Source organism: Penaeus japonicus, unplaced genomic scaffold (genome assembly GCF_977035675.1).
Source record: "Penaeus japonicus unplaced genomic scaffold, GWHDUDI00000001_assembly GWHDUDI00000030, whole genome shotgun sequence".
NCBI lineage: Eukaryota > Metazoa > Arthropoda > Malacostraca > Decapoda > Penaeidae > Penaeus > Penaeus japonicus.
The window spans coordinates 30,302,032-30,329,531 of record NW_028234432.1 but is presented as its reverse complement, the minus strand read 5'-3'; the positions used below and the strand labels follow the sequence as shown (position 1 = coordinate 30,329,531).

The following is a 27,500-nucleotide window of genomic DNA, read 5'->3' as shown; positions in this document are numbered from 1 at the left end:
TAAAGTAACTAACAGATCTATTACACTGATGGCTTGATATATATATTTATTTAACATATGGATACTTCAACTTTGGAGACACATGCAAATCAGACTTTTACTTTTTAAAGACCTTTTTTTTATCATGTAAACTGAAAAATGGTGAAAAAAAAAGAAATTGAATCTTAACATGTTTACATTAATCTAAAATCAAAAACTCATGAAACAAAACTGTGTCAAATAATTCATGGGGCTACAAACAAAACAGAAAAAATATGCATAAATTATATCAATTGTAAGAACAACCATATTCAGAACTTGTAAAAAGCTAAGAGCATCTGTGTGCAGCATTAATAAAAGAAAAAATAAAGGAGTTGATTTCTTAATTCAAGCGAGAGGTGTCTCATAACACAAATACTGTTGGTTAATTGTAAACTATGGCATTTTCTATATATATTCACCCTAATATTTTTTACTCTATGAATCAAACATGTTGAAATATGTAAGAAAAAGATCATTATAAACTAAGCTTAAACTTGTGCAAAAATGCACTGCGTCATCAAGATTGTCAAGTCCTGTTTGGCTTACAAAAGTCTGTAAGCACATCTTACCGAATGAAAAATTAAAAAATGAAATAAAACAATTAATAAATCATAAAAAATAAAATAAATAAATAAAAAATAAAATGTATCTCAATTCTTTGAAAAAAATAGCTGCAAATTCCACCCAAGTCTCCTCCTTTGGTACCTCCTACACAAACTCACAAAAGCAAGAATTTCTATATCGCTGAAATATATACTACAGTACAAATAGGCAACTTTTAATTATGGCCTCCTAACAGAGAACTTCTTTGGTTGAAGCAGGAACATAAAACCAATATTAACGATAACTTTTGTTATCTTGAGATATTCAGCAGCTAATTTTAAGTACAATCAGTGAATTTCAGCTCCATTACACTCATATTCTGAAAACTAGTGGCTACTTTTGCATGAAAGAAGAAAGCTCCCATGCTAAAAGACTATCATAACAGACAAATGCATAGCACAGCTTGCATCTGTAATTAACCCATTCACGCTGGTTGACGTGATAGCACGTATTGTGGTTTTCGCGTCAGACGCCCTGGACGAGCTGTGAGGGGAAGCCGCGCGCTCGGGTAGAGTGAGCAGGCAACCCAGGCTCGCGGCTTATGTGCCCAAGAATCTCGAGGCGTTAGGCTGAAGCGTTTGAGAACCCCTGTATTGCAACAGCGCAAAGCCGGAACGGCCCCGGCGTGAATGGGTTAAAATATAGTAACTAAATTGACATACATATTGCAAACTTTTTCAAAAGATCTCATAATATTTATCAACAATCTCTCACATTCTGTACAGATGGATTATATGCTGGCCAAGATAATCTCACCCATTTCCCTAAGTGATCAAAAAGCTGCAATAAGCTGCCCTTGCTAACCTCTGGATCCTGTGATCAGTCAAAATGTACAATGCAAATTTCCATATTCTTAAGTCAATATATAGTTTTGCTATCTAGCTCACATTCTTTAATAAAACACTCAGGCAGAATAAACAAACCACACGAACTATGGAAGGTTTCTGGTTAACAACTCATTAAATCAACCACAATTTCACTTTGTAGCACAAGTAAAATTCCGAACTTCATTGGATATTCACCACTTGACTTCATTCTCTTGTAAACATGATGTAAACGCATAAAAACTACACCAAAGTACACCAATTAGTGAAACTGAATACACGCAAAGCTGCCACTGCCATCTTAATATGTGCATGAATATGGAGCATAAACTCAGTAGTTGCATGGGCCTCTTGAATTGCAAAATAAAAATTACAAGAGCACCTTTTTGCAAATAAATACAAAATGAATATCTGCAGATACCAGCACAAGTTAATAACTCAGATTTTTTTGTGACAATATCAATAACTTAAAAACTAACACATTCTATCAAAAAATGTCTGATTGTATACAATTAAGAGCTGCTTCATATCCAAAGAATAAATCAATAATTTTAATTTATATTAATACCAAGTTCCAGTCTTGGTTATAGGGTGCACATTTGTGTATGGCAATTCATTTTCCTTTTTCTTTTAAACTTTTACCTCTTTAGTCCAAGACCTGTATTTTCTATCTTACAATTTTGTTTATCTATTTAAATATGACTAATAAGTAGATATATATAAATATATACCTATATATATATTGTATATACACACACTTGTAGAGAGAGCACATACTGAAGTTATGTTACATGCGGAAAATAATAGATACTAGAAGAAAAATACATCCTACTCTTAATCATTACATGGACACTTATGTGACACTTAATAGCACCAAAGTTAGAATATTCCTTAGTAAATGTACACCATTACATGGAAGGCAATGGCACAAAATCTCCTAAACTTCACCGCATTGTCATGGCACCTCTTATACCCACCCAGTGGAAATACTGTCAACTTCCTCAGATCTCCTTTAAGCATTGGATATCATGTTGATGGTGAATGGCTTTAATATTCATCACAGCCTTTACATATATATATATTATATATATATATATATATATATATATATATATATATATATATATATATATATATATATATATATATATATATATATATATATATATATATATATATATATATATATATATATATATATATATATATATATATATATTATATATATATATATGTATATATATATATATATATATATTATATATATATATATATATATATATATATATATATATATATATATATATATATATATATATACACATATATACACACACACTGGACAGAATGGTGACAATGACCATATATTTCTTGTCTATAACCAGCACAACAATAGCCTTTCCCAACACAGCCAATGAGCAACTTTGAGAGATATAGTTGAGATTTCTAGTAGTAATGCTGTGAGTTCCTGAAGGTGAAACAGAAAGTGAAATAGAAAGAACTGTAAGGAAATGAAGATAAAGAAGCAGACTAAGTCAAAAGAAAATCTTTAAAAAGGAGACAGAAAGGGCTTCTCACTACAAGCCTCAAATATGTAAACATGGAGAATAAATGTAGAGGAGAGTTTCTGTACACCATAGTGAGATACGTCATCACAACACACAGGACTCGAGGAAGCCAACGTCCCAGTTCCACACCATTAACACACTTCTGGCACCAACAGCCTTCCTTGGTGAGTAGCCCCACAAGGCATCAAAGAGAGAGATTTTGTGGGCTCTCTGTCTGTCGTATCCTCCTAGGACAGCACTGAACCATGGCTGGTGTCACGAGGGTCACCCCGGACACAGGAGCCGAGGCTAGTAAGTGAGGTCAGTTTGCCTCTGCATGCCCAGAGGTTGGAGGGTTCTGCATACCCAGGCTTGTCTAAGCACAGCAAGTCACCAAATCATCCCATGATGACCTAGTCAGTAATTAATTCAATATGCTTTTTTGAATATCATATGATATCCTGTATCGCTTCTGTTATGTTCCCATTATTGGGTGGCACTTTCAGATGATCTGTGTCTTCAAGGATGATCAATTCAATTTTTTCCTCTTGGTTATTATTCGTATGATTAATATCATTATTCCTATCAATTTGATTGTGATTTGTTGTTTTATTATTCACAGAGTAAGTAATGCTATTCTTAATTTCAGACAATGTGACATTACAAGTAGATACAACCACTTTGTTTAAGGATGAATTTTCAGGCATATTCTGGGATCGAGAACTAGAAGTGGGACCAGGAGAATGAAGTTTGGTAGGCATTTGATTAGAAACAGGACTAGAATGAGGTGTACTTGCTGAAGACATAGACACAGGTGATAATGATTCAGGCAACTGGTCTGGAGGTCTGGTGTTATGCACAGAAGCATATGCTTGCTGCTGTTGATCAAACGCCTTTTCTCGAGATGTGTGAGCTTGGGGTGAGAGCTGATGGTGCTGGTGATAATTCTTGGTTGTACCCTTTGCTGTAGATCCTTTCTGGCATTGGGGGTTATCTCCAAATTCTTGTGGCGACTGTATCTTTGACGGTGACGGTAGCTTTTGATTCTGCTGTTGGATCTTTCTAGTTTCTTTGGGCTCCTCTGATGTTTGAGCAGAGGAATGCTTTTGCTGGCCATTTTCTGCAGAAATACCAGTTTGGCAAGCCTGCCCCTGTTCTAACATTGGGGGAGATAAACTCTGTATTTGTGAATTACTGCCAGCTGCCTGATTGTTCTCTAGTTCCCACTCACGGCGTAGGCGTGCCAATATACTTGGAGCATCATCTGTGTCTACAGCAGATTGACATGCAGGTAATGGGGCAGAATTCCTGTTGGTTTGACCAGCGCTCGAGTTGGCCCGACGGACAAGGATTGCAGCATTCTGTCTGTTACTGCTGCGGACACTGTTACATTTCCTGCATGCAACAGTTGGGTGGTGAGGATTACGACACATGGCGGGACGAGGCACTGGCATTTCAGTGGCAAGGTTAGGTGTGCTGGGAGACATGTTAGGGCCTATTTGCCTGTTGGGAGTCATGGTCGGACTTCCAGGCATGGCAACAGCAGCACCTTGCTCTGCTGCCAAGACTGGAGTTTGCATCTGAGGTCCCCGAGACTGCTGGGTGAGGACTTCATGCCGACCATGATAGGGAGGGGGGTTGCCACGGGGCTGCGTTGCAGGCATGATTGGGATTGCCTGCAGGCTAGACTCCTGTGCAAGATGTGCCTGCTGCTGTGGTTGCGGCTGCTGAGGAACCATGGAGGAAAAGTCCCGTGGGGGTGGGAGAGGTATGTTACCTACCCCTTCCAGAGGATAAGAGGGCAAGGGGTCATAAGGTGGGCAGGAAAGGACAGGCATGTCACTACACGGCCGCATGACAGAGGAGGAGTCCATGCCTAACCCCAGGCGAGGCATGTCACTGGCAGGACAGTGGGTTAGGGGGACCAGGGCGGGGCTGGGGTCTACACACTCCAGTAGTGATTGGGATACCGGGCCTTCTCCAGCTGCAACGCCAGGATGAGCCAATCCTGGAAAACACACCACACGCAGCTGCAATGAAACACCTGTGTGTCACCACCACACCACTGATAGTCGGAGGGGAAATGGTCAATAGCGGAACCAATTCTACCACTACAGTTCTACTACAGTCGAACCTAAATGTACATTATATACCTGCCAACTTGAGGATAACTATTTGCTTTTGCACAAATTAATGTATACTGACTAATATAATCTAATCTAATATATAATCTGTTCAAACAGAAAACGTCAACCCATTTCACTAATTGCTGTAATTATCAAGAATAACATGTACCTCCTACCAACCCAGGCCTAACCTCAATACTTCTTTACCCCTTTCCCTTCTAATTATTGATATCAACTATTCCCTATAATTCATATCAATCTGACAGCTGTAAGTACCTGAACGCATATACTTTATATCAAAAGTGATCAAAGAACCTGATAATACCCTTAGTAAAACATATAACATATTCCAGGAGTCATTCCAATAATGCTTCTATTTTCAAACAATAAATAAAAAGTAGATTCCTAGGTCAATTTAACTTTATGAATTAAATTCCACTAATCATGCAGTCCATGACTATATTCTGTACCAAAGCCCTTATATCCATCTAAATAATCACATATAACACTGCATGTTGTGTTAAACCAAAATAAGACTTTGTTAACTTGGCCCTCTTGTTTTCATCTATCATTTCAATATCGATAAAAAAGACTAAAAAATAACTCAACTCCTTAACCCAACCTATATTAAATATTGACAAAATTTTAGATTACATTTCCATCTTCTACTTACAACGTCTAACTAAGCTGAACAAAATAAGAGAGAAAAAAAAGGACAACTATCCACTCTTTACTTTCCACTTCACACTGAACTAAAAAACTAAACAAGAACAACTACAGATTCACACTGACAATATACAACAACGGAGGTAGAATAACGCAGCCTTAAACAGTCCCTTCTGCCGCTTGCCAACACTTCTCTCTATCTTTGCTCTATCACTACACTAATTATGGTTCCATGACCAGAAAATAAAAGAGTAATGAAATAAAGATATTAGCAGAGAGGTGAGAAAAGAGCAATGATGCAGAAATACAATAAAAAAAAAAAACACACAGGAAAGGAAAAGAAATCAAACGGCCAAAAGACAGTTATTGACACACTGTTATTCAAAATTATAAAAAATGTAGGTTCTTCAATCAAGAGAGAAAAAAAAAATGAAAATTGCATACATGCTTTTATCACCTTGACATGATTTACATACTCTTTTTTATCTGAGAAAGAAACTTTTTTTTTCACTGAACAATATAAAGTTTATATGAAACAAGGGGGGGATTAAGAGAGAGAGAGAGAGAGAGAGAGAGAGAGAGAGAGAGAGAGAGAGAGAGAGAGAGAGAGAGAGAGAGAGGGAGAGAGAAGAGAGAGAGAGAGAGAAGAGAGGAGAGAGGAGAGAGTGAGAGAGAGTGAGAGAGAGAGTGAGAGAGTAGAGAGAGGGAGAGAGAGAGAGAGAGAGAGAGAGAGAGAGAGAGAGAGAGAGAGAGAGAGAGAAAGAGAGAGAGGGAGAGAAAGAGAGAGAAAGTGAGAGAGAGAGAGGAGAGAGAGAGAGAGAGAGAGGAGAGAGAGAGAGTGAAAGAGAGAGAGGGAGAGAGAGAGAGAGAGAGAGAGAGAGAGAGAGAGAGAGAGAGAGAGAGAGAGAGAGAGAGAGAGAGAGAGAGAGAGAGAGAGAGAGAGAGAGAGAGAGAGAGAGAGAGAGAGAGAGAGAGTGAGAGAGAGAGATAATTATAGAAAAAAAAATATATATATATATGGTTGATATTCACATTTGAAAAATACATTTAAAGTATACATATGATGCCAGTTGTATAAAAGCAGTATGCAAAATGGATTCAGTCTAAATAATGCAAATTAAGATATAAAACACCACTTCTTCATATAAAAATAGGGGAGAACACTAAGTTACAATTACATAATTATGTTACAATTATCATGCTAATATTATCTAAGAGTTAACACTACTTGTTTTGCATATGACATTTCAAAGTATATTTGCAAATATCCACAGAATCATGCTATAAACAAAATGACCAAGTCATGCTATGAAAGGAAAAGCAAATCCATTTCACCCAAAAAAAAAGATAATAATAACAAATACAAAAACAGACTTACTTTTCCCTGCTTCGCATCCTCATTGTCGACTAGGAGGTCATCTGAGCTGTGCGAGTGGGAATCCAGGTTACGCACTGGCACGGGCGAACGTCTAGCACGTCCACAGCTGTCTGCTCTCAACCTATCACCAACGTGTTCCCTGAGCCTGCCCCGCCCCCCCGCGGCTTGGTTCTCCTGCGCTGCCGCTGCCGTCGCCCCCGAGACAGACGAGGTGGACGAGGCTGATGATGTCGAAATGAGGGACGTTGAGGGGAAGGAGGTTGATGCCAGTTCCAAGTAGGGGTTGGGGGCACTACTCTTGGATGGGGTGCTCGTGCCGGAGGGATGGCTCAGGGCAGGGAAGGGGGGGATGGGAGGGGGGGCACAGCCTGTGAGGGCATGAGGGATTATCAGTATAAAAAAAAAAAAAAAAAAACAACAACAATCAATCACAATCAATAAAAAATAGAGAAGAAGAAGAAGAAGAAGAAGAAGAAGAAGAAGAAGAAGAAGAAGAAGAAGAAGAAGAAGAAGAAGAAGAAGAAGAAGAAGGAGGAGAAGAAAAAGAAGGAGAAGAAGAATAAGAAGAAAAAGAAGAAGGAGAAGAAAAAAAGAAGAAGAAGGAGAAGAAGAGGAAGAGAAAAGAAGAAAGAGAGGAAGAGAAAAGAAGAAAGAAAGGAAGAAGAAGAAGAAGAGAAGAAGAAGAAGAAGAGAAGAAAGAAGAAGAAGAAGAAGAAGAAGAAGAAGAAGAAGAAGAAGAAGAAGAAGAAGAAGAAGAAGAAGGAAAGAAAGAAAGAAAGAAAGAAAGAAAGAAAGAAAGAAAGAAAGAAAGAAAGAAAGAAAGAAAGAAAGAAAGAAAGAAAGAAAGAAAGAAAGAAAGAAAGAAAGAAAGAAAGAAAGAAAGAAAGAAAGAAAGAAAGAAAAGAAAGAAAGAAAGAAAGAAAGAAAGAAAGAAAGAAAAATATATATATATATAGTTCAACTACACCAGATTCTAAGGGTTATTCCTGCAGGCTTTTACTCTTTCCCATTCTCATAAGAGATATTACATCTAAAATTAACCCTCTCTGGACGGGTGGTACACTACGGTATCGCTCATTCAAGGGCCCGATGGCCGGGTGGCACCATATGGTGCCATTCATTTAATTGATTTAGGCCTAAGCGTTCTAAAGCCCCGGCATTGTGACATGCAAGGCTGGAATGCCCCCGTCGTGAGTGGGTTAATTCAGAACATAACATTAATTTTACTTAGCTTTGACAGTAAACATAAATACTCTGATCTGATTGTGCACCTTCAATATTTATAACAACATGCAAATCAACAGTATAAAAATCATATTAATTGCATTTTTTTCAGTCATAACAAACAATAACATCAAGATAGTAGGTAATCTATCATACTGTAATTATAATTTTCACAATTTAACTTAACAACATATTATCAATAGTAAAATTCAAGTTGCCTGATTTTTTATAATAGAAATGCACTTGAAAATTAGAATTTGAATTACATGACAAAGGAAAGGAAAATTGAACCAGACAATTTAATTAATTGCCTGCTACCAAATGAACAGCTGTGCAGATCACATATAACAGAAAAACATGAGGAATACAAGGTATAAGGGAGCTTTTAGAGAAACATTTCAATCATAATATTCAACTATAAACATATCTGATTTGATTTAACCATATTTCTACTTTTAACTTATCTAAAGCAAGCTTTGGTAAATTCTTAGATACAAGACAAAATTAGTTTGTTAATATCCAAAATGAGTTATGGACTGGAAACTTATTAATCTTTCAAAAATGGACTTGCTATCTAATATGTCAAAAAAGTAAAACAAGATTTGCTCACCTAAGAAAACATGAACAAGGAGCACACATGTAATTGCTGGTTGCAGGAAGGCAGACAAGACAGGCAGGCAGGCAGATAAATGAGCAGACAACAGGTGAATGTGGTGAATGCATCTTGCTTTTAAGTCATGTATAAGGTACAATGGATGCAGATTCACCGTGACTCATGAGGTGGTTTGAGGGTTGGACAAAACACAATGAGTGGCAAAGCTGAACAAACATAACATGCTGGGGTATCACAACAGAAAATAAGTCTCTTGATATTTAGGCAGTGTGTGCACATCTCCGTATCTCTCACTCTGGATGCAGTGAGGGTGGGTGTGACACATCCATGGAACAAGGCTCTCATCATGCGAATAACTTGGTCGACTGCATCATTGCTAACATACAATCAAATGAGACAATAGATGCTTTTTTTGTGCAAGCACACCAACAAGTCAACAAGTTATCCATTATCATTTAGTGTGAGCTATAGAGTCCTTTTTAAGGTAAAACTCCAGTAAATCCTAAAGTGACACATCAAATGTATCACCAGTTAACTCTTGTTAGGAACCAAAACATTGTATATCAGGTTTGCGCTCAGATCAATGAAGTAAGACAAGAAGAATGACTCTCATCCATCCATCCACAAGAACATGGTATTCATAACAGAATCTTCTCAGGACTGCTGTTGCTAAAGCAGAATCTCACCAAGCTCTTCATCTCGTCTTGGCGTTCCGGGGGTGCTAGAGCCCCCCGTTGCCCCTCCCAGTCCACTGCTTGTGTGAGAATGTACGGTGGAAGCCTGGGTGCTATGGACCACACTGTTGTTGTTGCTGTTACTTCTGCCTTCCAAGCTGGAAAAGTAAAACATTTGAGATTTCAATTAAAAGGAAATGAAACTTGAGGAAGGGTGAAAGGCCAGAGAGATTAGCTACATATATGTGGAGAAAGAGACATGAAGAGACAAGGAAAACAAAAAAAAAGGTGAAATATTTGATTCCATACAATTATTTATTGCCATTTCTAAAACATCTTCTATTTCTTAGTATATGGTTACTCCTGTCTTAAAGAATAAAGTTTCTTCAAGCAGCTTTTGTGACAATGACCTTCTCCCCTGAACTGGCATAAAAGAGCAAGATTTACCTGTTGATATTCACATTGTAACATTAGAGCAAAATCTATTATGCATTAGTATTCAAAATATCAAGATATCACAAAGTAGTTCAATAAAAGTTCCGAGATGGACCACATCTGAAGATGTTTGGCCTTGTTTGGCTGGGCTGGGCATCTGAAGATGTATTTTCTATTCTTCTCTAATGATATGATAAGAGTCTATATAAGATATATTTGCAAAGTGATATTAATCAGTATTTGATATGATGCAACAGTTCTACAACTGATGGAATAACTAGCTTGTATTTTGAACAAATAAATGGAGTGCAAAAGGTATGAGACACTGAAAAAAAAAAAAAGAAAAAAGAAAAAAAAAAAAATCCCCCGACAAGGAACCACCTTGTCATGGCGCAGGGGCTTGAACTCCTTCCTTGGACAAGCCCGCTCTGGATTTGGCCAGTCTCTCTGTCCCGTTGAGGTGACCTTCCAGCGGCGGGTTCTCTGAGGAGGGATGACTAAGTGTTCCTAGGTGCTGATCTAGTAGGTGGGGTCGCAACCCCCTGGTCCTCCCCACAAGGGGGCCAACACCGTGCGTGGTGGTGCCCCTGTGCGCTGGGAGACGGGAGTCCTGGAGGTTGAGCGATGCCGTGTATGAGTACGCCCTGCGGCTAGCAACACGCCTCTTTGGTCCTCTATTCCAGCAAGACGGGTGGCCTGATCTCGACTCGGTTAGGTCAATCGGCTGGTCTCTCTTTCGAGCTAGGCTAGGGTCAAGTAGCCGCTGTCTTACAGGCAATCGCATGGTCTTGAGAGTGCCATTAACGCGAGGCCGGGGTTGCGTATATCCTCCCACCACCCCTGAGCATGGACTCAATACAAAGCTTCCCCTTGTTGGACTCCGTGGTGGGTGGGGGCGTGAAAGGATGAATCGAACTGCTTGTCACATGGCATCTATACCACATAAACCCATGACTGACATCCCTGTTGACAAACCTTGCATGAAGATGACAAAGGCTGTCACCTTAGACCCCTTCGAGAGCTTTGATGACAAAAGGGAAAAGATGGGCAGGGCTCTGGCATCGGTCCAGGAAAAACCCACCCAAGGACCTCAGGCTGGACCCTCCAAACCAACCCCAGGCTCTGACAAATCTCTGGCGTCGGTCCAGACGAGAAGTCAAACAAAAAATGGAAGCCAGACAGGACCCTCCAACCCTACTGGCCCCACCGGCAAAACTCCAGCGTCGGTTCGGAGAACAGGCAAACAACCTCAGACGGCTTCGGACTCAGAGGGAGAGTCTGTAGCCCCAAGTCGGTTCCCCCAGTTTAGGGTTCCCCCAGTTTAGGGTTCCCCCAGTTTAGGGTTCCCCCTAAACCGGAAGGATTCGACAATGCCTACCAGATAGTATGGGCTCTGGAAACCCAGAGACAGTGCCGTCTGACAATTAGAATTGCCAGAGACAATGGCATGATAATCATTCCAAAGGACCAAGCCACCCTCACCTTCCTCCAGGAGACTGACAAGCTCCTGGATGGGCGGAAGGTGAGCCTGTCGGCTCTGACTCCAGAAGAGAGGAAGTCCAAGATGGTGCTTCTTGGCTTTCCTCTGATGTATGACCTCGAGGTCATCACTGCCCATTCCAAGGTGGTGGGAGCTTCTTGACTTTTGAAAGGGAAGCACCCAACCAGGCAAGTCCTAGTAACTTTGGAGGGAGCTCCAGTTGCGTCCTTGGATCTTGGCAATTGGGGCTCTTACAGACTCAGGACATACGTCCCAGACCCACTCCGATGCTTCACGTGCCAGAAGTACGGACAACACAAGGCCATTTGCTCTGCAAAGCCGAAATGTGGTGTCTGTAGTCAGGCACTCAAAGCACACAAAGATGGCAAGTAAGACATCACTGCCAAGTGCCCAAACTGCCATAAAAAACACCACGCCTGGAGCCTCGGATGTTCTGTCAGAAAGTTGTCGTTGCAAAATGACCAGACTTTGTTCCCGCCCCTCTAGGCACTTATGTCTGGGGGCAGAACAAAGGGGTAAAGGCTCCCCCTCCTCCTAAGAGGAATGAAGCACCACCCAAAGCGAAACCAGCACTGGACGCCTCCAACACAAAAGAGTTTCCGGCGCTGGTGGATGTTCCAAGACGGAAACAGATCCGGAAGGGGTCTGGGAACACCTCAAAGGCTACCCCAAGAGCGGAGAGACCGACTCTGTTCACAGAGAAGGACTTGACGCTCTTGCTGAAGACAGTTGTCACAGCAGTTGCGACGGCATTGGGAAGGACCAGCGAGGAGACGGAGAAGGCAGTCGAGGTAGCCATGAAGGCAATGACTCAGACCGTCGCTGCTCTGAAGGAAAAGGACATGAGGCCCAAGGCCACAACTCCCACTCCAACTCAGGGCGAGACTCCTTCCCCCACAAACCCCCAGGGCGAAACTTGTCTCCCCGACAAACCTGCGGCCAAGACCACACTGGCAGAGCCTGCGCCCAAACCCCAAAGGGTGAGGAAGCCACGGCCACCCAAAAGGAAGGCCAAGGCGACCAGGAATACTCCACCTCCCAGGAGACCTAGCCCTTCCAACTCGACCTGTCCTGACGACAGTGACGAGTCAAGTGAGGAAATCACACTCAGTGTGGAACTCACCAAGGAGTTGTCAGACTCCGAAATGTCTGACGATACCCACACTGGGGCATCGGACACAGAGACCGAATACCTCGACGTCAATGACTTAATGAACGCAGACAAGCACTATGGCCACTAACCTAAGCATACTGCAGTGGAACATCAACAGCTTCTCCCCTAAGGCCGCCCTTCTCCACGCGATCGTGCGATCTCGGAACATTGATGTTGTCATGCTCCAAGAGACGCTAACAGGGGAATCTGTACGCTTCTCGGGATATCATCCCTTTGTGCTACCGAGTACGCAAGGTACCAGAGGCCTGATTACCCTTGTGAAGTTGACTATCCCCTGCTCCCTGATTGCCCATCCTGGGCAGTGTGGAGAAGGTGTCGAATCCCTTGCTGTTGAGATCCATTTGGCCGGGGGTCCTCTCAAGCTGTACAATATATACAGTAGGCCAAACTGTAGGGGCTTAGACACCAGTGAAGCCTGTGCTGCTGCAGCACATGAGCTAATTCTCATAGGGGGGGACTTTAATGCCCACCACCCCATCCTGGCTCCCACTCAGAGACGTGATGCGGCAGGCTGCCATATAGCCGAGGTACTAGAGTTATGCCCAGAGATTGCTCTTCTTAACAGCCAGGAGCCTACGCATGTTGGCGGGGGGGTCCTTGACCTCACTTTGTCACGGCAGCCCTGGTCAAGAGAATTAGTTGGTCTGTGGACAACACTGCCACAAGCCATCATTATGGGATAATCACCACCATCTTGGATGCTGGCCCGGCACCCATGCCCAAGCACAATCCTCGATGGAAGGTGGAAAGAGCCAACTGGAAAGCCTTCCAGGAGGCTCTGGCCAAGTGCCTCAGAACCAGTGACTCCTCACTTAATGATAATGTGGATATACTTGAGGCCAGACTAGTAAATGCCATAGACGAGGCAGCCTCAGAAACCATCCCCAAAACTCGTCCATGGTCCGGGTGTTTCAAGGATGCCTGGTACTACAATGATGAGATTAAGGAGGTCAACCACAGAATCAATATGTGCAGAAGACACTTTCGCAGACTGAGAACTCCCGAGAACCACGCTCTTCTGAGAGAGGCTCTCAGGGATGCTCAGGAAACTGCTAAGAGGTTAAAGCAGGAAAAGTGGCTGGAGTGGTGTGAGTCCTTTGGCCACCAAACCTCCCTTTCAGAATTGTGGAACCGTATCAGACGGGCCACGAATCGCTCAGCCCCAAAAAAGACCCACCATGACCTGCGGTCGGAGGCGGAGAGATTGGCACTCGAGTTCTCTGCTAGAACAAGTAGCGTCGGTCTACCAGCAGAGCTGAGGGCATGCCAAGAAGAACTGCTCCCAGGCAGGCATGCCCTCATCAGATAAAAGGCGGTCAAGTCTGATGATACAGATGTCATGTTCTCTCTGAGGGAATAACGGCGGACATACAAGACCAGTTCCTGGTCAGCCCCGGGTTGCGATGGGATCTCCCGCCCCATCATTGCCCACCTAGGACATGAAGGTGAGTTTGCACTTTTGCATCTCATCAACAAGTCCTGGGAAACTTCCTCACTGCCACAGTGCTGGAAGAGGGCTGATATAATTCCCGTCCCCAAACCAAAGGAGCCGGGACGGTACCGCCCCATCTCCCTGCTTAGCTGTCTGGGAAAGACAGCAGAGAAAATGGTACTGAATCGGCTCCAATGGAAGCTGGGACCTCCACATGAACACCTACATGGGTTCACAAGGGGCAAGAGCACTACCCACAGCAGCAGACGGGCATGTTGTCATACACACAGACTCTAGGGCCGCCATTGACAGCCTGCAACAAAGCACGCCCCTTGATAACGTTTACCTAGTAACCACGATTCTCACCATTGCTCAGAGAATCCTGGATCAGGGAAGACGCATCATCATCAACTGGATCCCAAGCCATGTTGGTATTGAAGGGAATGACGTAGCTGACAGGTTAGCGGAGGAAGGCAGTAAGAAACCCTTGAGTGATCTTGTGGTGCATCCTAGCTGGGAACTGCTAAGGCGTAAAACGATGGTTGCAGGGCAGGTCGGTGCCCTGCAGCGACACAGAGAGGAAGTGAGAACCTCCCGCTCGGCCAGCTGGTACTCAGACGCCACAGGCTATGAGTCGCTGATAATCTCTCCTAGAATATCAAGGTGTGCTGAAGTCAGTCTGCACAGACTGAGAATAGGCTACCCTTGTGCGTGGCAAATCATCCCCACTATTGGGCAAGATGAGCGACGCTGTGAGCATTGTGGTGCGCCAGACACCAAATTAGAGCACTACCTGATGGAATGCGAGCACACTCGCTTCCTCAGGCAGGGCCCAGAGACGACAGCCGCCGGGCTGGTTAGACGGCTATGCCTGTCACTTGCCCCCTGGCAACTGGAGCGCCTACAGGCAATCCAACCGCCACAATAAAAGTTCAGTTATGATGATCAGATGAGTCAGCACTTATAGCCAATAGAGACCAGGCTACCCCATCCACACAACCCGGGCGAAGCGACGTCTTCGCAAAATCTCTCTGAACTGAGCTGAATTGAATTCAGCGATGATGATCAGATAAGATTAGATAAGATGAGTCAGCACTCATAGCTGGCAGAGGCCAGGCCGCCTTGTGCATATAGCCCGGGCGAAGCAACGTCTTCGCAAATCTGTCTGAACTGAACTGAACTGCAAAAAATGTCTATAGCAGAACTTTTTGATATTTTGAAGACAAAAGTGTCCTTTTAGGAAAACAAGGAACAGAGGAGGAGGAGGAGGAGGAGGAGGAGGAGGAGGAGGAGGAGGAGGTGGAGGAGGAGGAGGAGGAGGAGGTGGAGGTGGAGGAGGAGGTGGTGGAGGGAGAGGAAGAGGTGGTGGAGGGAGAGGAAGAGGTGGTGGAGGGAGAGGAAGAGGTGGTGGAGGGAGAGGAGGAGGTGGTGGAGGGAGAGGAGGCTCTAACCACCTAAGGGAGAGGAGATAGAGGTAGGAAAGGATGAAGGGGAAGAGGTGGAAATAGAAAAAGACACAAACAAAGGACAAAGGAGAGAAAAACACTACAAATGAACATAAACAGCATCATCAGATTAAATGAAAATACAGCTAAGGTAAAAAACACTAAACTCTAAATAGCAAAATAATTTCTAATAGAATTTACACTTTTCCACAATGTACCCTTCAATTCTTTCATTGACGGTTCCTTTTTTCTTAACCCATTGCAGACGGAAATAAATTTGCTTGCCCAACCTCCAGGATAGGTTTTATTTTAGAGAGAGACCGCTTGAAGCAATTTAATATGAATCATCCCACTCTTTCAGTCATTCCTTGTAAAACTAGAGCGGTTTTTGTGTTTTTATTTTTTGGTGTGTTTTATTGAGTTTAGAGACTTATATGTGCCATATGACAGGCTCTATCAGTGCTGCAGTTGACTAAAATTGTAGTATATTATCCATATTAGCTCATTATTTCCTTTATACTCAATGTGATAGAAGTATTGCTGTTTTATGGGAAGACAACTTTATTTTTTCGTATTTTTGTGCTGTCATGAACAAATTCGAAACATATAACCCCCTACAATAAAGATAACAAGAAGAGGTAGGGAAGAGGAATGAAACCTGTGCTTGTGACTGTGAGTGCCACAATGAAAGGCATCCATATTGGCACAGGAGCACATTTTAGACACTGGGTATGGATTGAGTCACCTTCCTCTTCTCGTTCTGCCTGCACATCCTTCATCGGCGGTAGTTTTGAGCAAGGGTTAATCAACTTAGTGTGTGCCATCTCTCTATAGAGACTGTGCTTGCTAGAGACCGTGGATGGGTGCCATTCAAGGCTCTCTCTCCTGTTGGTGCTAGGAAAAAGTGGTGCCATCTAGGTTTTGGACGTTAAGCTAGCACGGTATTATGGTAATTATAGTAATTATGACTGCAGTAGCCATCATCATTCATTCCTTTTTCATAGCACAATAAAATAGCATAGTATTCCAAAATCCCCGAACGTCATGTACATCAAGACGCCCATCGTCAGGCCAAAGCTCCTATGTCATGTATGTCATGACACCCGTACACAATGGGTTAACAGTCAGAATAAGAAACAACAATTCAATAATTACAGAAGCAACATTCCTCGCATCACCCAATCAGTGAGGTTCAACCAAGAAGAGCCTTTGCAAAAAGCAACCTCAAGAGGAGTAACCAAGAGAAATACCACTTTTGGAGCTCACCTCTTCCCTGCCACCAGCGAGTTCCGCATGAGCGCCTTCTGGTACATGGCCTCCTTTTCCTCTGCTCTTTTCTGCAGTACACGGATCATAGCGTCTCTCTCGGCCACATGGCTCTCCAGCTCACGGTTCCTGTTCAGGGTAAAGTACAGTTAGTGTCTGTCTCTGAGTTAGAATTCAAGAGTAATTCAAGAGTGAGTGAGGGCTCACTTTGTGGGTGGTGAAAGACAGAAGATGGGGTAGTGTGTGTGTCCTCATGTGACTGTGTTGTGTAGTTAGTGTAGAAATGTTTTATTCTAGAATGAGTGTGGGTTTTTTTTAGTGATTGAGGTAATTCTATACTTTATGTATATATGTGTTTGTTATATGTACAGAGTTCAGTTCAGACAGATATGCGAAGACGTCGCTTCGCCCGGGCTATATGCTCAACGCGGCCCGGCCTCTGCCAGCTATGAGTGCTGACTCATCTTATCTAATCTTATCTGATCATCATCGCTGAATTCAATTCAGCTCAGTTCAGAGAGATTTTGCGAAGACGTCGCTTCGCCCGGGTTGTGTGGATGGGGTAGCCCGGTGTCTATTGGCTATAAGTGCTGACTCATCTGATCATCATAACTGAACTTTTATTGTGGCGGTTGGATTGCCTGTAGGCGCTCCAGTTGCCAGGGGGCAAGTGACAGGCATAGCCGTCTAACCAGCCCGGCGGCTGTCGTCTCTGGGCCCTGCCTGAGGAAGCGAGTGTGCTCGCATTCCATCAGGTAGTGCTCTAATTTGGTGTCTGGCGCACCACAATGCTCACAGCGTCGCTCATCTTGCCCAATAGTGGGGATGATTTGCCACGCACAAGGGTAGCCTATTCTCAGTCTGTGCAGACTGACTTCAGCGCACCTTGATATTCTGGGAGAGAGTATCAGCGACTCATAGCCTGTGGCGTCTGAGTACCAGCTGGCCGAGGGGGAGGTTCTCACTTCCTCTCTGTGTCGCTGCAGGGCACCGACCTGCCCTGCAACCATCGTTTTACGCCTTAGCAGTTCCCGGCTAGGATGCACCACAAGATCACTCAAGGGTTTCTTCCTGCCTTCCTCCGCTAACCTGTCAGCTACGTCATTCCCTTCAATACCAACATGGCTTGGGATCCAGTTGATGATGATGCGTCTTCCCTGATCCACGATTCTCTGAGCAATGGTGAGAATCGAAGTTACCAGGTAAACGTTATCAAGGGGCGTGCTTTGTTGCAGGCTGTCAATGGCGGCCCTAGAGTCTGTGTGTATAACAACATGCCCGTCCGTCTGGGCTGCATGGGTTAGGGCTCCCATAATAGCTACTGCCTCTGCCTGGAGCGAGGAGGCATTGTCTGATACCCGCATAGCTTTCTCTATGCCCCTTGCTGCAAAACCGGCACCTGCAGTGCGGGTGGTGGGGTCTCCAGAACCATCCATGAAGTAGGTTTTACTATTCAGCAGCGTGACTGCTGTAATGTTCCTCTCCGCCTCAGCCTTCAATAGAGGCGGTGAGTACTGTTTTTTTCTTCTTGATAGACTCATGACAGAGAACTCTATCAAGGATCGTGCCCACGGCGGGGCTGAGACATAGTCAGGGTGGGGAAGGTCATGCCCTTAATCAGTAGTGTCTCTTTGTGCCTCCATATATATCTGAACAAGCTTTTGTGTACTAAGCAATTTACATAAATCTGACAGTTAGACAGCTAGCAGGATAACTCTACCTACACAGTTCCCTGTCCCATACTCCCATGCTCTGCCTCCTCCTCCCTTTCAATTTAGGCCTTGCAGTAACTACTCTAAACTTTGTCACTATGCTGCTCAGCAACCATTTGACATATCACAAAAGAAATACTGTATGTGAAACAAATCTCTCCAAAATTCTCAAATACAAATTTACCTCTCTTCTCTCCTTCTCCCTTTTTGTTACCATTTTATACCAATATATCAACACAACCATGCCCACATAAGATAATCATGTACCCAATGAAATACAGATAGATGTCTGTTGTGCAAAAGAGAAATTGAGAATTTACCTTTGCTTTTCTTTGTCTCAAGATCACTCTTCTAAATTTTATCCCTCTGTTGCTGTGCAAAAATTTGACATACTGTTGTGAGAAGAAAATTTTCTGTTGTGTAAATCAGACCTCCCTAAACTCTAACCACCTAATTAACCATTTGTGAAATAGGGGGAGGGTTCTGAGGACTTGCACTCTTTTAGGGGTTAACCCCCCCCCCAAAAAAAAGGAGAAAGAAAGAAAGAAAGAAAGAAAAGAACAAATAGTCTGATCTAAGAAAGACTATCCAAAAGCATCCTAATCAATTAGTACATCATACCAAAAACAGAAAAAATAAATAAACGAGAGAAGAAAAAGGGAAAAAAAGAAAGATAAAAAAAAAAAGTCTCCCACACTCACCTAGCCTCGTATTCCGTCTGCTTCTTGTTCATATTGTGTATCTCATCCATGTGCCGCAGCTTCTCTGACTTAGCCTGGGCAATCCGGCGCTCACTCTCTTGACTCGTCTTCTCCAGGGCCGCAATCTTGGCATCCCTGTAAGGTTTATCTTCTTCTCTTAATAAATGGAAATCACATATATGACTTCTAACAGCAAAATATATGTATAAATGGGAGCATTTGGATACAATTAGCAATGTACACAGAATAATAATTATCATCTTATAAAAAAAAAATCTCCATTAATCTACAATCATTTACATTGCTTATACAGACACAAATATGTACATTAATCTTTATGATGCCTTGAATAATATCAAAATTTATATCCACTTGTATGTATATTGTACTACACGTGTGTGTGTATATATAAATATCTTTGTCTATCTATTTACCAATATATATGAATGAATGTATATACAAATATTGATGTGTGTGTGTGTGTGTATGTGTGTGTGTGTGTGTGTGTGTGTGTGTGTGTGTGTGTGTGCGTGTGCGTGTGCGTGTGCGTGTGCGTGTGCGTGTGCGTGTGCGTGTGCGTGTGCGTGTGCGTGTGCGTGTGCGTGTGCGTGTGCGTGTGCGTGCATGTCCACAAGTGTGTTTTAGATAAATTTCAAAAGCCTGTATGGCTTAAATATATTACAAGCAACAAATATCAATAATGTCAAATATCAGGGTATCAACCACTGCAGTAGTAACAGTAATAATAACAATAACTAAAACAACATAGGTAAATGTTTTAAAAATACAATATTGGGTGAACAAGCAAAGAAGCATGCCAAGTTGCTCATAATGCACAATGCAGAAGCCCAACATGCCTTTAAGCATATACCTCTGAGATTAATTCATAAAAAAAAAGCTAAAATGGACTGTTATAATCCCTGCTTTTAGTTGATGAAATCACAACCTATATATCTATTTATCTACCTATATATTCAGCTATTCATCTGGATGCTGCACAAATATATTTAATAATTGTGTATCTGTTAGCTTAACCCATCAATGACGGAGCCGAAAAGGCTGCAGCTGGTCATCTCACTGGGTATATTTCACAGCACCTGGGCCTAGCGTTAAAGGTATATATATGCTGAAGCAGCAGACACCTGCCACATGGCCAATCACCCAGCAAGAAGACCAGCCAAGCAATGACTCTGTCTCTGTCTGTCTGTCTGTCTGTCTGTCTGTCTGTCTGTCTGTCTGTCTGTCTGTCTGTCTGTCTGTCTGTCTGTCTGTCTGTCTGTCTGTCTGTCTGTCTGTCTGTCTCATAAAGAATAATATACAAGTCTATGTATAAACATGAATGTCCATGCAGATGTGCTTGCTTGTTTGCATATTGCATGTACAAAAGAATATTATGAATTACCAACACACACCAAGACTGTCTTGTTGGTAAAGTTTTTGACCTGACAATGGGCTTACCTCTTAAGAAGACTCAAAGGAGGGTTGACATTTTTGGTATATATTAGTTTCATGAAAGCAATCTTAGTGTTGTTTTTTTCACACATTAGTGAATAAAGATCATCGAAACAGACACACAGCAAGCGACTGAAATCCCACAACCTCATAAACCTGATCATAGTGAGCCCGTTGTCAGGCCAATGGTTTAGGCATCATGTGTTTTCATCAGGTAAATAACAGTTCATTATTCGGGTACAAGATTAGATTTAAAAAGAATCTAGTTGAAGCATCCTACCCATTCACAGCTGGAGAGGAATCTTATCTGTCTGGTATAACTGACTGGTGCTTTCTCTGTGCATTTGACCTTCTATGAAATGGAAGTGTTATCAAGTGTTATGAGAAATATCACTCTCTGAGTCAATTTACTTATAATGCATATTAAGTCATGTACTAAAAAAATAAATATAGAGGATGCAACTTGACAAGTATCAACAATGAATAATGACTAAATATTATTTCTTTTACAGTATTAACAAAAACAATATGATGTTAACAGGGAAAGTGAAGAAGGTGGTTACTTCACATCTTTCTGACAGACACCCATATTTGCCAGATGAAAGTTCACTTTAATATTGATCTAAAATAAAAGTGTGACACCCAGTCAGCAAGTTAAGGTATTTAAAGTTAAAGTATGTTGAAAACATTACGGAGAGTGGTTTGGTTTTATCCCCCCCCCCCCAAAGGAATACTCATCAATACAAATCATAAAACAATATCTAACATGTATCTAATAAACAGAAATGAAAATAGAAAATCAAAACAGAGTTTACATTCACAAATCATCATCCAACCATGAATGAGTAAAGGAGTAAAGGATGTAATATCTACGATTCTCTTTTTAAAGCAAAACAGGCACGGTAAATATTAATGAATCCTAATGCTCGCACTCATACAACAAACCTAATAGAAAGAAACATACAGCCATACTAAAGTTTGTCCATTATTGTGCATATTGTGTTAAAGAATTCAATGTTACACAAAGAACACACAATATAATTAATACTTTATCTGTAGCAATGTGATGTTTATCATATTTTATTGCATTTTCCTCCCAGATCCTTTTAATGCAAGAAAAGAATTTCCTGCAAATGAACACAACTGACTTTATCACCAATGCCCTCTAATAAGCATGAACAAAGGATAAAATTTTAGCACTTCATCTGGATGCAGGTGGCAACAAAGTGGAGTTTTTATTGAGATACAGTAACTTGAGTAATTTAAAGTAAGATTATTAACGCAAGAATGTGGGATGAAAAAGCGTGATTATTTCATGCATTATGAATTGGTCTTAAATAGCTTGACAGATGTAAGAATGAAGAGAAACAGGGAGCAATTTGAGTCTAATCTTTCATGTTTCCAAGACATCTCTTGCTGTGATACGGTTCTAAGGGATAGACTAATGTCATATTGCTCTTTATTTCCCCCTCTCTTTCATAAGATTCATCACTCTTCCACATTCATTTAGGTCCTTGTTCCTCATCATTTGTTCACTACTTTATTAATTTACATTCCTCACTCATTCATACATTTAATCTCCCCCCTCCCTCCCACTCAGCTCTCTTCTCATATCACTCCCTCTCCTTCATTCACACACACACACACACACACACACACACACACACACACACACACACACACACACACACACACACACACACACACACACACACACACACACACACACACACACACACACACATACACACACACACACAAACACACACACACACACACACACTCTCTCTCTCTCACTCCTACTTTTTCCTCATACATATCCCTACCCTTCCCCATATACACACACCCTCTCCAACCCCTATTCAGTCACCTTCTTACACACACACACACACACACACACACACACACACACACACACACACACACACACACACACACACACACACTTACACTTACACTTACACTTACACTTACACTTACACTTACACTTACACTTACACTTACACTTACACTTACACTTACACTTACACTCACACTCACACTCACACTTACACTTACACTCACACTCACACTCACACTCACACTCACACTCACACTCACACTCACACTCACACTCACAACAAAATGCAAGTGTTAACTGAAAAGATGAGGAGGGCATCAGTACGCATTCTGAGGGATTCCGGTGGGTGAGGAGGAGACGCACTTGGGCAGAGACACTGCATCAATGGCCAGCTGTCTCATGGCCGACTCCTGAAGGTAGCGCTGCTCCCACTTGGTCACTTCCCCCTCCAGCACCATGATTTTCTCTTCCTTCTCACGCAGCTCTCGCCGGAGGTCGCTCAGTTTGCTTGCCGGCTCCTCCTGGAAGAGTCAAAGTGTCCATTGGTGATGAGTGATGAATGGTGATTGATGATTAGTATAAGGATAGTAGTAGTTGTGGTGATCATCATTATCATCATCACTATAAAATTACAAAATTATAATATAAAACAAACATCTTTTTCTTTGTAAACAATAACAATGATCTAAACATATACAGCCTATCAAACAACATCAGATTTCCATTCCTTTCCTCTTTTTTGCCACTTAAGCCAGAATCCATTCCAAAACAAGAAGTTGCTCAAAAGTTTGCACATGTCCGCCAAGCACTGACCTGTCTTACGCCAAGCCTCAGCTGCTCTATTTCCTTCTCCAATCTCTGGCGCAAGTTCTTCTCTGACTGTTCCCTTCGGTCAGCTGCCAGTTGTAGAGAAACTAAGAGTCGCTTCAGCTGCCCTGCCTGTTCCACCAAGTTCTGTTTCTTTCGTAACTGGAGGGGGATAGATATGAAAAAAAAAACAGGGATAGAGATTAAAGAACGGGGATAGAGATCAAAGAGCAGGAAGTTAAAGTAAAATATTATAGTTTCTATTAACTTACAATACCATTAAATATTATGTATATGTACAGAGTGATTATACACCTTCTGGAAGTATTTAACTTATTGATGCCTAGGTACACACACTGTCCATTGTAGTTTTGCTTGATCACTGGCACTTTGTCACCAAAGAGTCAATTAGTAGACCTACTTGCCCTCACTTTACTCTACTCCCTGAACTTTTGAGGAAAAAGTTATCATTATCTTTATTATGTTCGTAGTGATGATAACATTAAGTAATACAAGAACTTTTTTTTCCCAATCCAATAAATGGGGGTAAACAGGAAAGGTCAGGTAGGCCAATCTAATGGCTCCTTGGCACTTGTGGACTCCCTGCATTGTGTTAATATGTTGCAATTTCATTAAGACTTTATCATCAATAAGAACAATGTATCTCATAAAGAAAAGCCTCGACTTTAAAAAATGTAATCATAGAGACAGTAAAATAAAGCTAATGCAGCAAAAATCTAAATAATCCTATTCCATTTTAACACAATAAGAATAAACAATTTTAGAGCAACCTTACTCAAACCTCAGCAATTGTACGTACCTCTTCTTCGAGCTTCACCACATTTGCCTGGGCATTGGTCAGAGCAGAGTCTAGAATGTCAATGTGCGTTCGCTGTTCGTTCAAAGTCTGCCTTTGGGCTGTTAGCTCTATTTCTTGTCTTTCTTTAGCTGCTATAAGCTCTTTGTCTGTAACCAATGAATAATAGTTACAAAAACATATTTCTATACATATATAAACATTTCTGCAAACCTTACCTCAAAAATGGGAACCTATATACATACATGGATACGCTTACACATGGCGGATATTCCTAGTTCTGAAATTGGCACAAACAGACAAATACCTTTATAAGAAGACATTTAGAAGTAAACCAGAAGCTACACATAAACAAACCATAAAAGCATCCTTACTCTGGGAAACCAACTGGGCTATAAACACATCCCGTTTGTTGAGCTCTTTGCGAAGGGCATCAGTGTTGTCAGATGGTATAGCGCGGTTGGCAATCTGCGTGGAGAGTACATCTACTTGGTCCTTCAGGTCGGCATTAAGGTCAGTCAGCCTCTTCACCTCAGCCTGCAATTTATGTCTGGCAAGCCTTTCCAGCTGTTCTCGCCGCTCAGAGAGTTTCACTAGCCCCTCGTGTGCTTCATGTACTTTTATGATTTCAATTTCAAACTGTTAAAAAAATTAAAATTAAAATTAAAACAATATTATGTTACCAATACGATAGTTCCTTAACAGACTGACTGGTTATATCATTTCATATACAAATGGTTAGAGCTGTGCATATATATAAAACCACATATACTTTGAAGAGTAATATTTACAAGAAATTTATCAAAAATCCTTATAGAAATTCAATGTGATTCTGCTTTTCTTCAAACTTACCATCTCTCCTAATAATAAACATTCAACAAAGAGAATGATAAAAAATGTGAAACTTACCCTCTGTAGTTTGGCCACTTTCCTGTGGTACATGTCTATCTCCATCTTCAGTGCCTTATTCTCCTGTACCAGAATGTCAGCCATTTCTTGCAGGTGTCCATCTGCGTGGTCTGTCTGCCCGGAAACAATCCTGAAAAAGGATGCTATTAGCTTGACTAGAAATCAACAAATCAGTTTTAAGGATGGGATAAATCTAATTGATTTTTATGTAATGAAGATATAGTTTTAGTTATTAGATGCAACTGAGTATGCTATAGAGCAGGGTTTTTTAGCCATAGGTAGGCAACACAGGGTCCATATATATTTTTGTATTAAGGGATTTTTTGTTGCCACTGTTACTTTATTACTTTGTGACATACTTTGTGTATGTCATAGACTGTATGAGGTAATCAACATTCAAAAAATTTGTACATTTATCGCATGATATGTTATACTTGTGTGGGTCCATAACTTCCACGTAATTATCAGGAAGGCCCATGATAAAAAAAAAAGTACAGATCCTCTGCTTTAGAGTATTTTGAGTATCTTTGTAGTTCATAATCCATCTGAAGCTTATCAATTAAATTCAAGATACAAAATGTTGCAAGCCCATGAATATAATAATGTTTTATGAATATTATAGTGTTAATCCTTTATCTATCCTACAAACTCATTATCAACAATGAATAAATCTTGTCAATAATGATAAAGACAGGTGATGAACTCATCCGGAGTTTACTGTTCACTGACAAATTTTTAGGTCTAAAATTTCTGTATGAATTGCATTATTTGCAATCACGAAATTTAATTATGCACATATCAAAATAAAAGAAGTGAACCACTTTTAAACATTTGTAGGTAAAATTTCTCTACTTTCTTGAGTTGCTGTGTAAAATTTTTGCTTCCTAAAACAGAATTCTGTGTAACTAAACCTGGATCTTTCATAAGGCCATTAAGTCATGTAATCAATTTTTAAAATCCTTACAAAATGTGCATGATACCTACTTACCTTTGACTGAGCAGCTCCTTGGGACTTGTGGCTTCCTTGGCATTGCCAAACTTGGTCAGATCAGGCTGTGACTTTGAGAGGTTGGACTTCTCAGGGCCGTGCTTGGCCAGCTCCATCTGCTGCTCCAGCTTCTCTGACTCCTGCAGCCGCCAGATGGGGTAGGCTGGAGGGGGAGGCAGGTTAACCACATCATAACTAGGGGCAGCGTCCACCAGGTTGTACTGCAGTGGCATCTGGGAGAGGTCTCGCCCAAAGGGCCCTGCGTTCTCAGTGAGGAGGTTGATACCACTATTGGAACTGGAAGCACTCTGGTCGCTGTGGCCGCCCTTTCCCTCTCGGCCCAAGAGGTGCTTCAAGACCTCCGACTGGTCCAGGTATGAGGAGGGGATGTCTGGCAGGTCCGTGGCAGTGGTGTGGGAAGACAGCTTGGAGGAACCAAGGATGTTGTTCTGACTGAGATATGAGGGCACAGCCGTCTTCTGAGTGAGTGCAGAAGAGTCGAGCACCGATGAATTCAACAAGGATGAGGAGATGAGGCTAGAGTTGATGGCAGATGAGTTGAGTACAGATGAGTTAAGTAGAGATGAGTTAAGATTAAGAGATTCCATATTGAGTTTGTGCACTTGGCTGTTGTAAGTGGCAGCTCCTTCTTGATTGTCATGGAGATTGGAGGGTCTGGAGTAAAGGAAAATTTCTCATATAAGAATAAAAACATATCAAAATTAATAGTGAATATTTTTATATTCAGAAAAAAATATATAAACATATCAATCAACTTATCTGTAGATATACTTATAAATACACTGGTAAATTAAGGAGTAATAAAAAAAAAGTCCTATGGCTGCTGATGATACTGAAACTGAGGTATACAGACATTAATGCTAATGTGTTCCCTTCAAAAAGGTAAAACAGAAGGGAAGTGATAAGGAAATAAAATAAACTTGAAGATGGAACTGTTACTGAATGTTTGACTGGCCTGGCCACTGGCTGAGAAGTGCCAGCCCAGAGGCTGCATGGAAGAGGTGCATCTTTTCTCTCTCTCTCTTTTGACTGAGCATAATTACTAGGCCAGTGGCAGTGACACCTTAGACTGCCATGGTCATTAAAGATTAAGGGAAAGGGGGGCAAGCAAGGCACTTATGATTATATAAAGAAGGAATTGTAATGGGAGAAGTACAGGAAAAGTATAATAGTGACAGTAACAACAGATTATCATTAACACATACGATAATGCAATTGCTATTACTAATAATAATTGTGATGGAAAAAATATGAACTTCATGACAAGAACAGTATAAAGATCTTCAATATACTAACACTGATTTTCTCCCTGCCATGGGTGTGG

At 41.6% G+C, this 27,500-nt stretch overlaps 1 protein-coding gene across 6 annotated transcripts in view; it reads right to left on the bottom strand.

The window, feature by feature from the left end:
- The window catches only part of LOC122256314 (uncharacterized), a 35,409-nt gene that overhangs the window by 490 nt on the left and 7,419 nt on the right, over nucleotides 1–27,500 (bottom strand). For 4 of the 6 annotated variants that reach the window (XM_043020903.2, XM_043020904.2, XM_086555251.1 and 1 more), the window contains 12 exons: nucleotides 27,473–27,500; nucleotides 26,156–26,830; nucleotides 25,168–25,297; nucleotides 24,633–24,897; nucleotides 24,262–24,407; nucleotides 23,448–23,603; nucleotides 22,959–23,155; nucleotides 19,343–19,477; nucleotides 16,930–17,058; nucleotides 9,689–9,834; nucleotides 7,166–7,533; nucleotides 1–5,025 (listed from right to left, as the gene is read on the bottom strand). The exon at nucleotides 1–5,025 is cut by the window's left edge and continues 490 nt beyond it; the exon at nucleotides 27,473–27,500 is cut by the window's right edge and continues 98 nt beyond it. In XM_043020903.2, coding sequence (XP_042876837.2) covers nucleotides 3,445–5,025; nucleotides 7,166–7,533; nucleotides 9,689–9,834; nucleotides 16,930–17,058; nucleotides 19,343–19,477; nucleotides 22,959–23,155; nucleotides 23,448–23,603; nucleotides 24,262–24,407; nucleotides 24,633–24,897; nucleotides 25,168–25,297; nucleotides 26,156–26,830; nucleotides 27,473–27,500 — 3,956 coding nt within the window. In that variant the 3' untranslated portion in view covers nucleotides 1–3,444. The remainder of the gene's footprint in view (nucleotides 5,026–7,165; nucleotides 7,534–9,688; nucleotides 9,835–16,929; nucleotides 17,059–19,342; nucleotides 19,478–22,958; nucleotides 23,156–23,447; nucleotides 23,604–24,261; nucleotides 24,408–24,632; nucleotides 24,898–25,167; nucleotides 25,298–26,155; nucleotides 26,831–27,472) is intronic. The other 2 variants (XM_043020907.2, XM_043020906.2) reach the window with 2 other exon arrangements.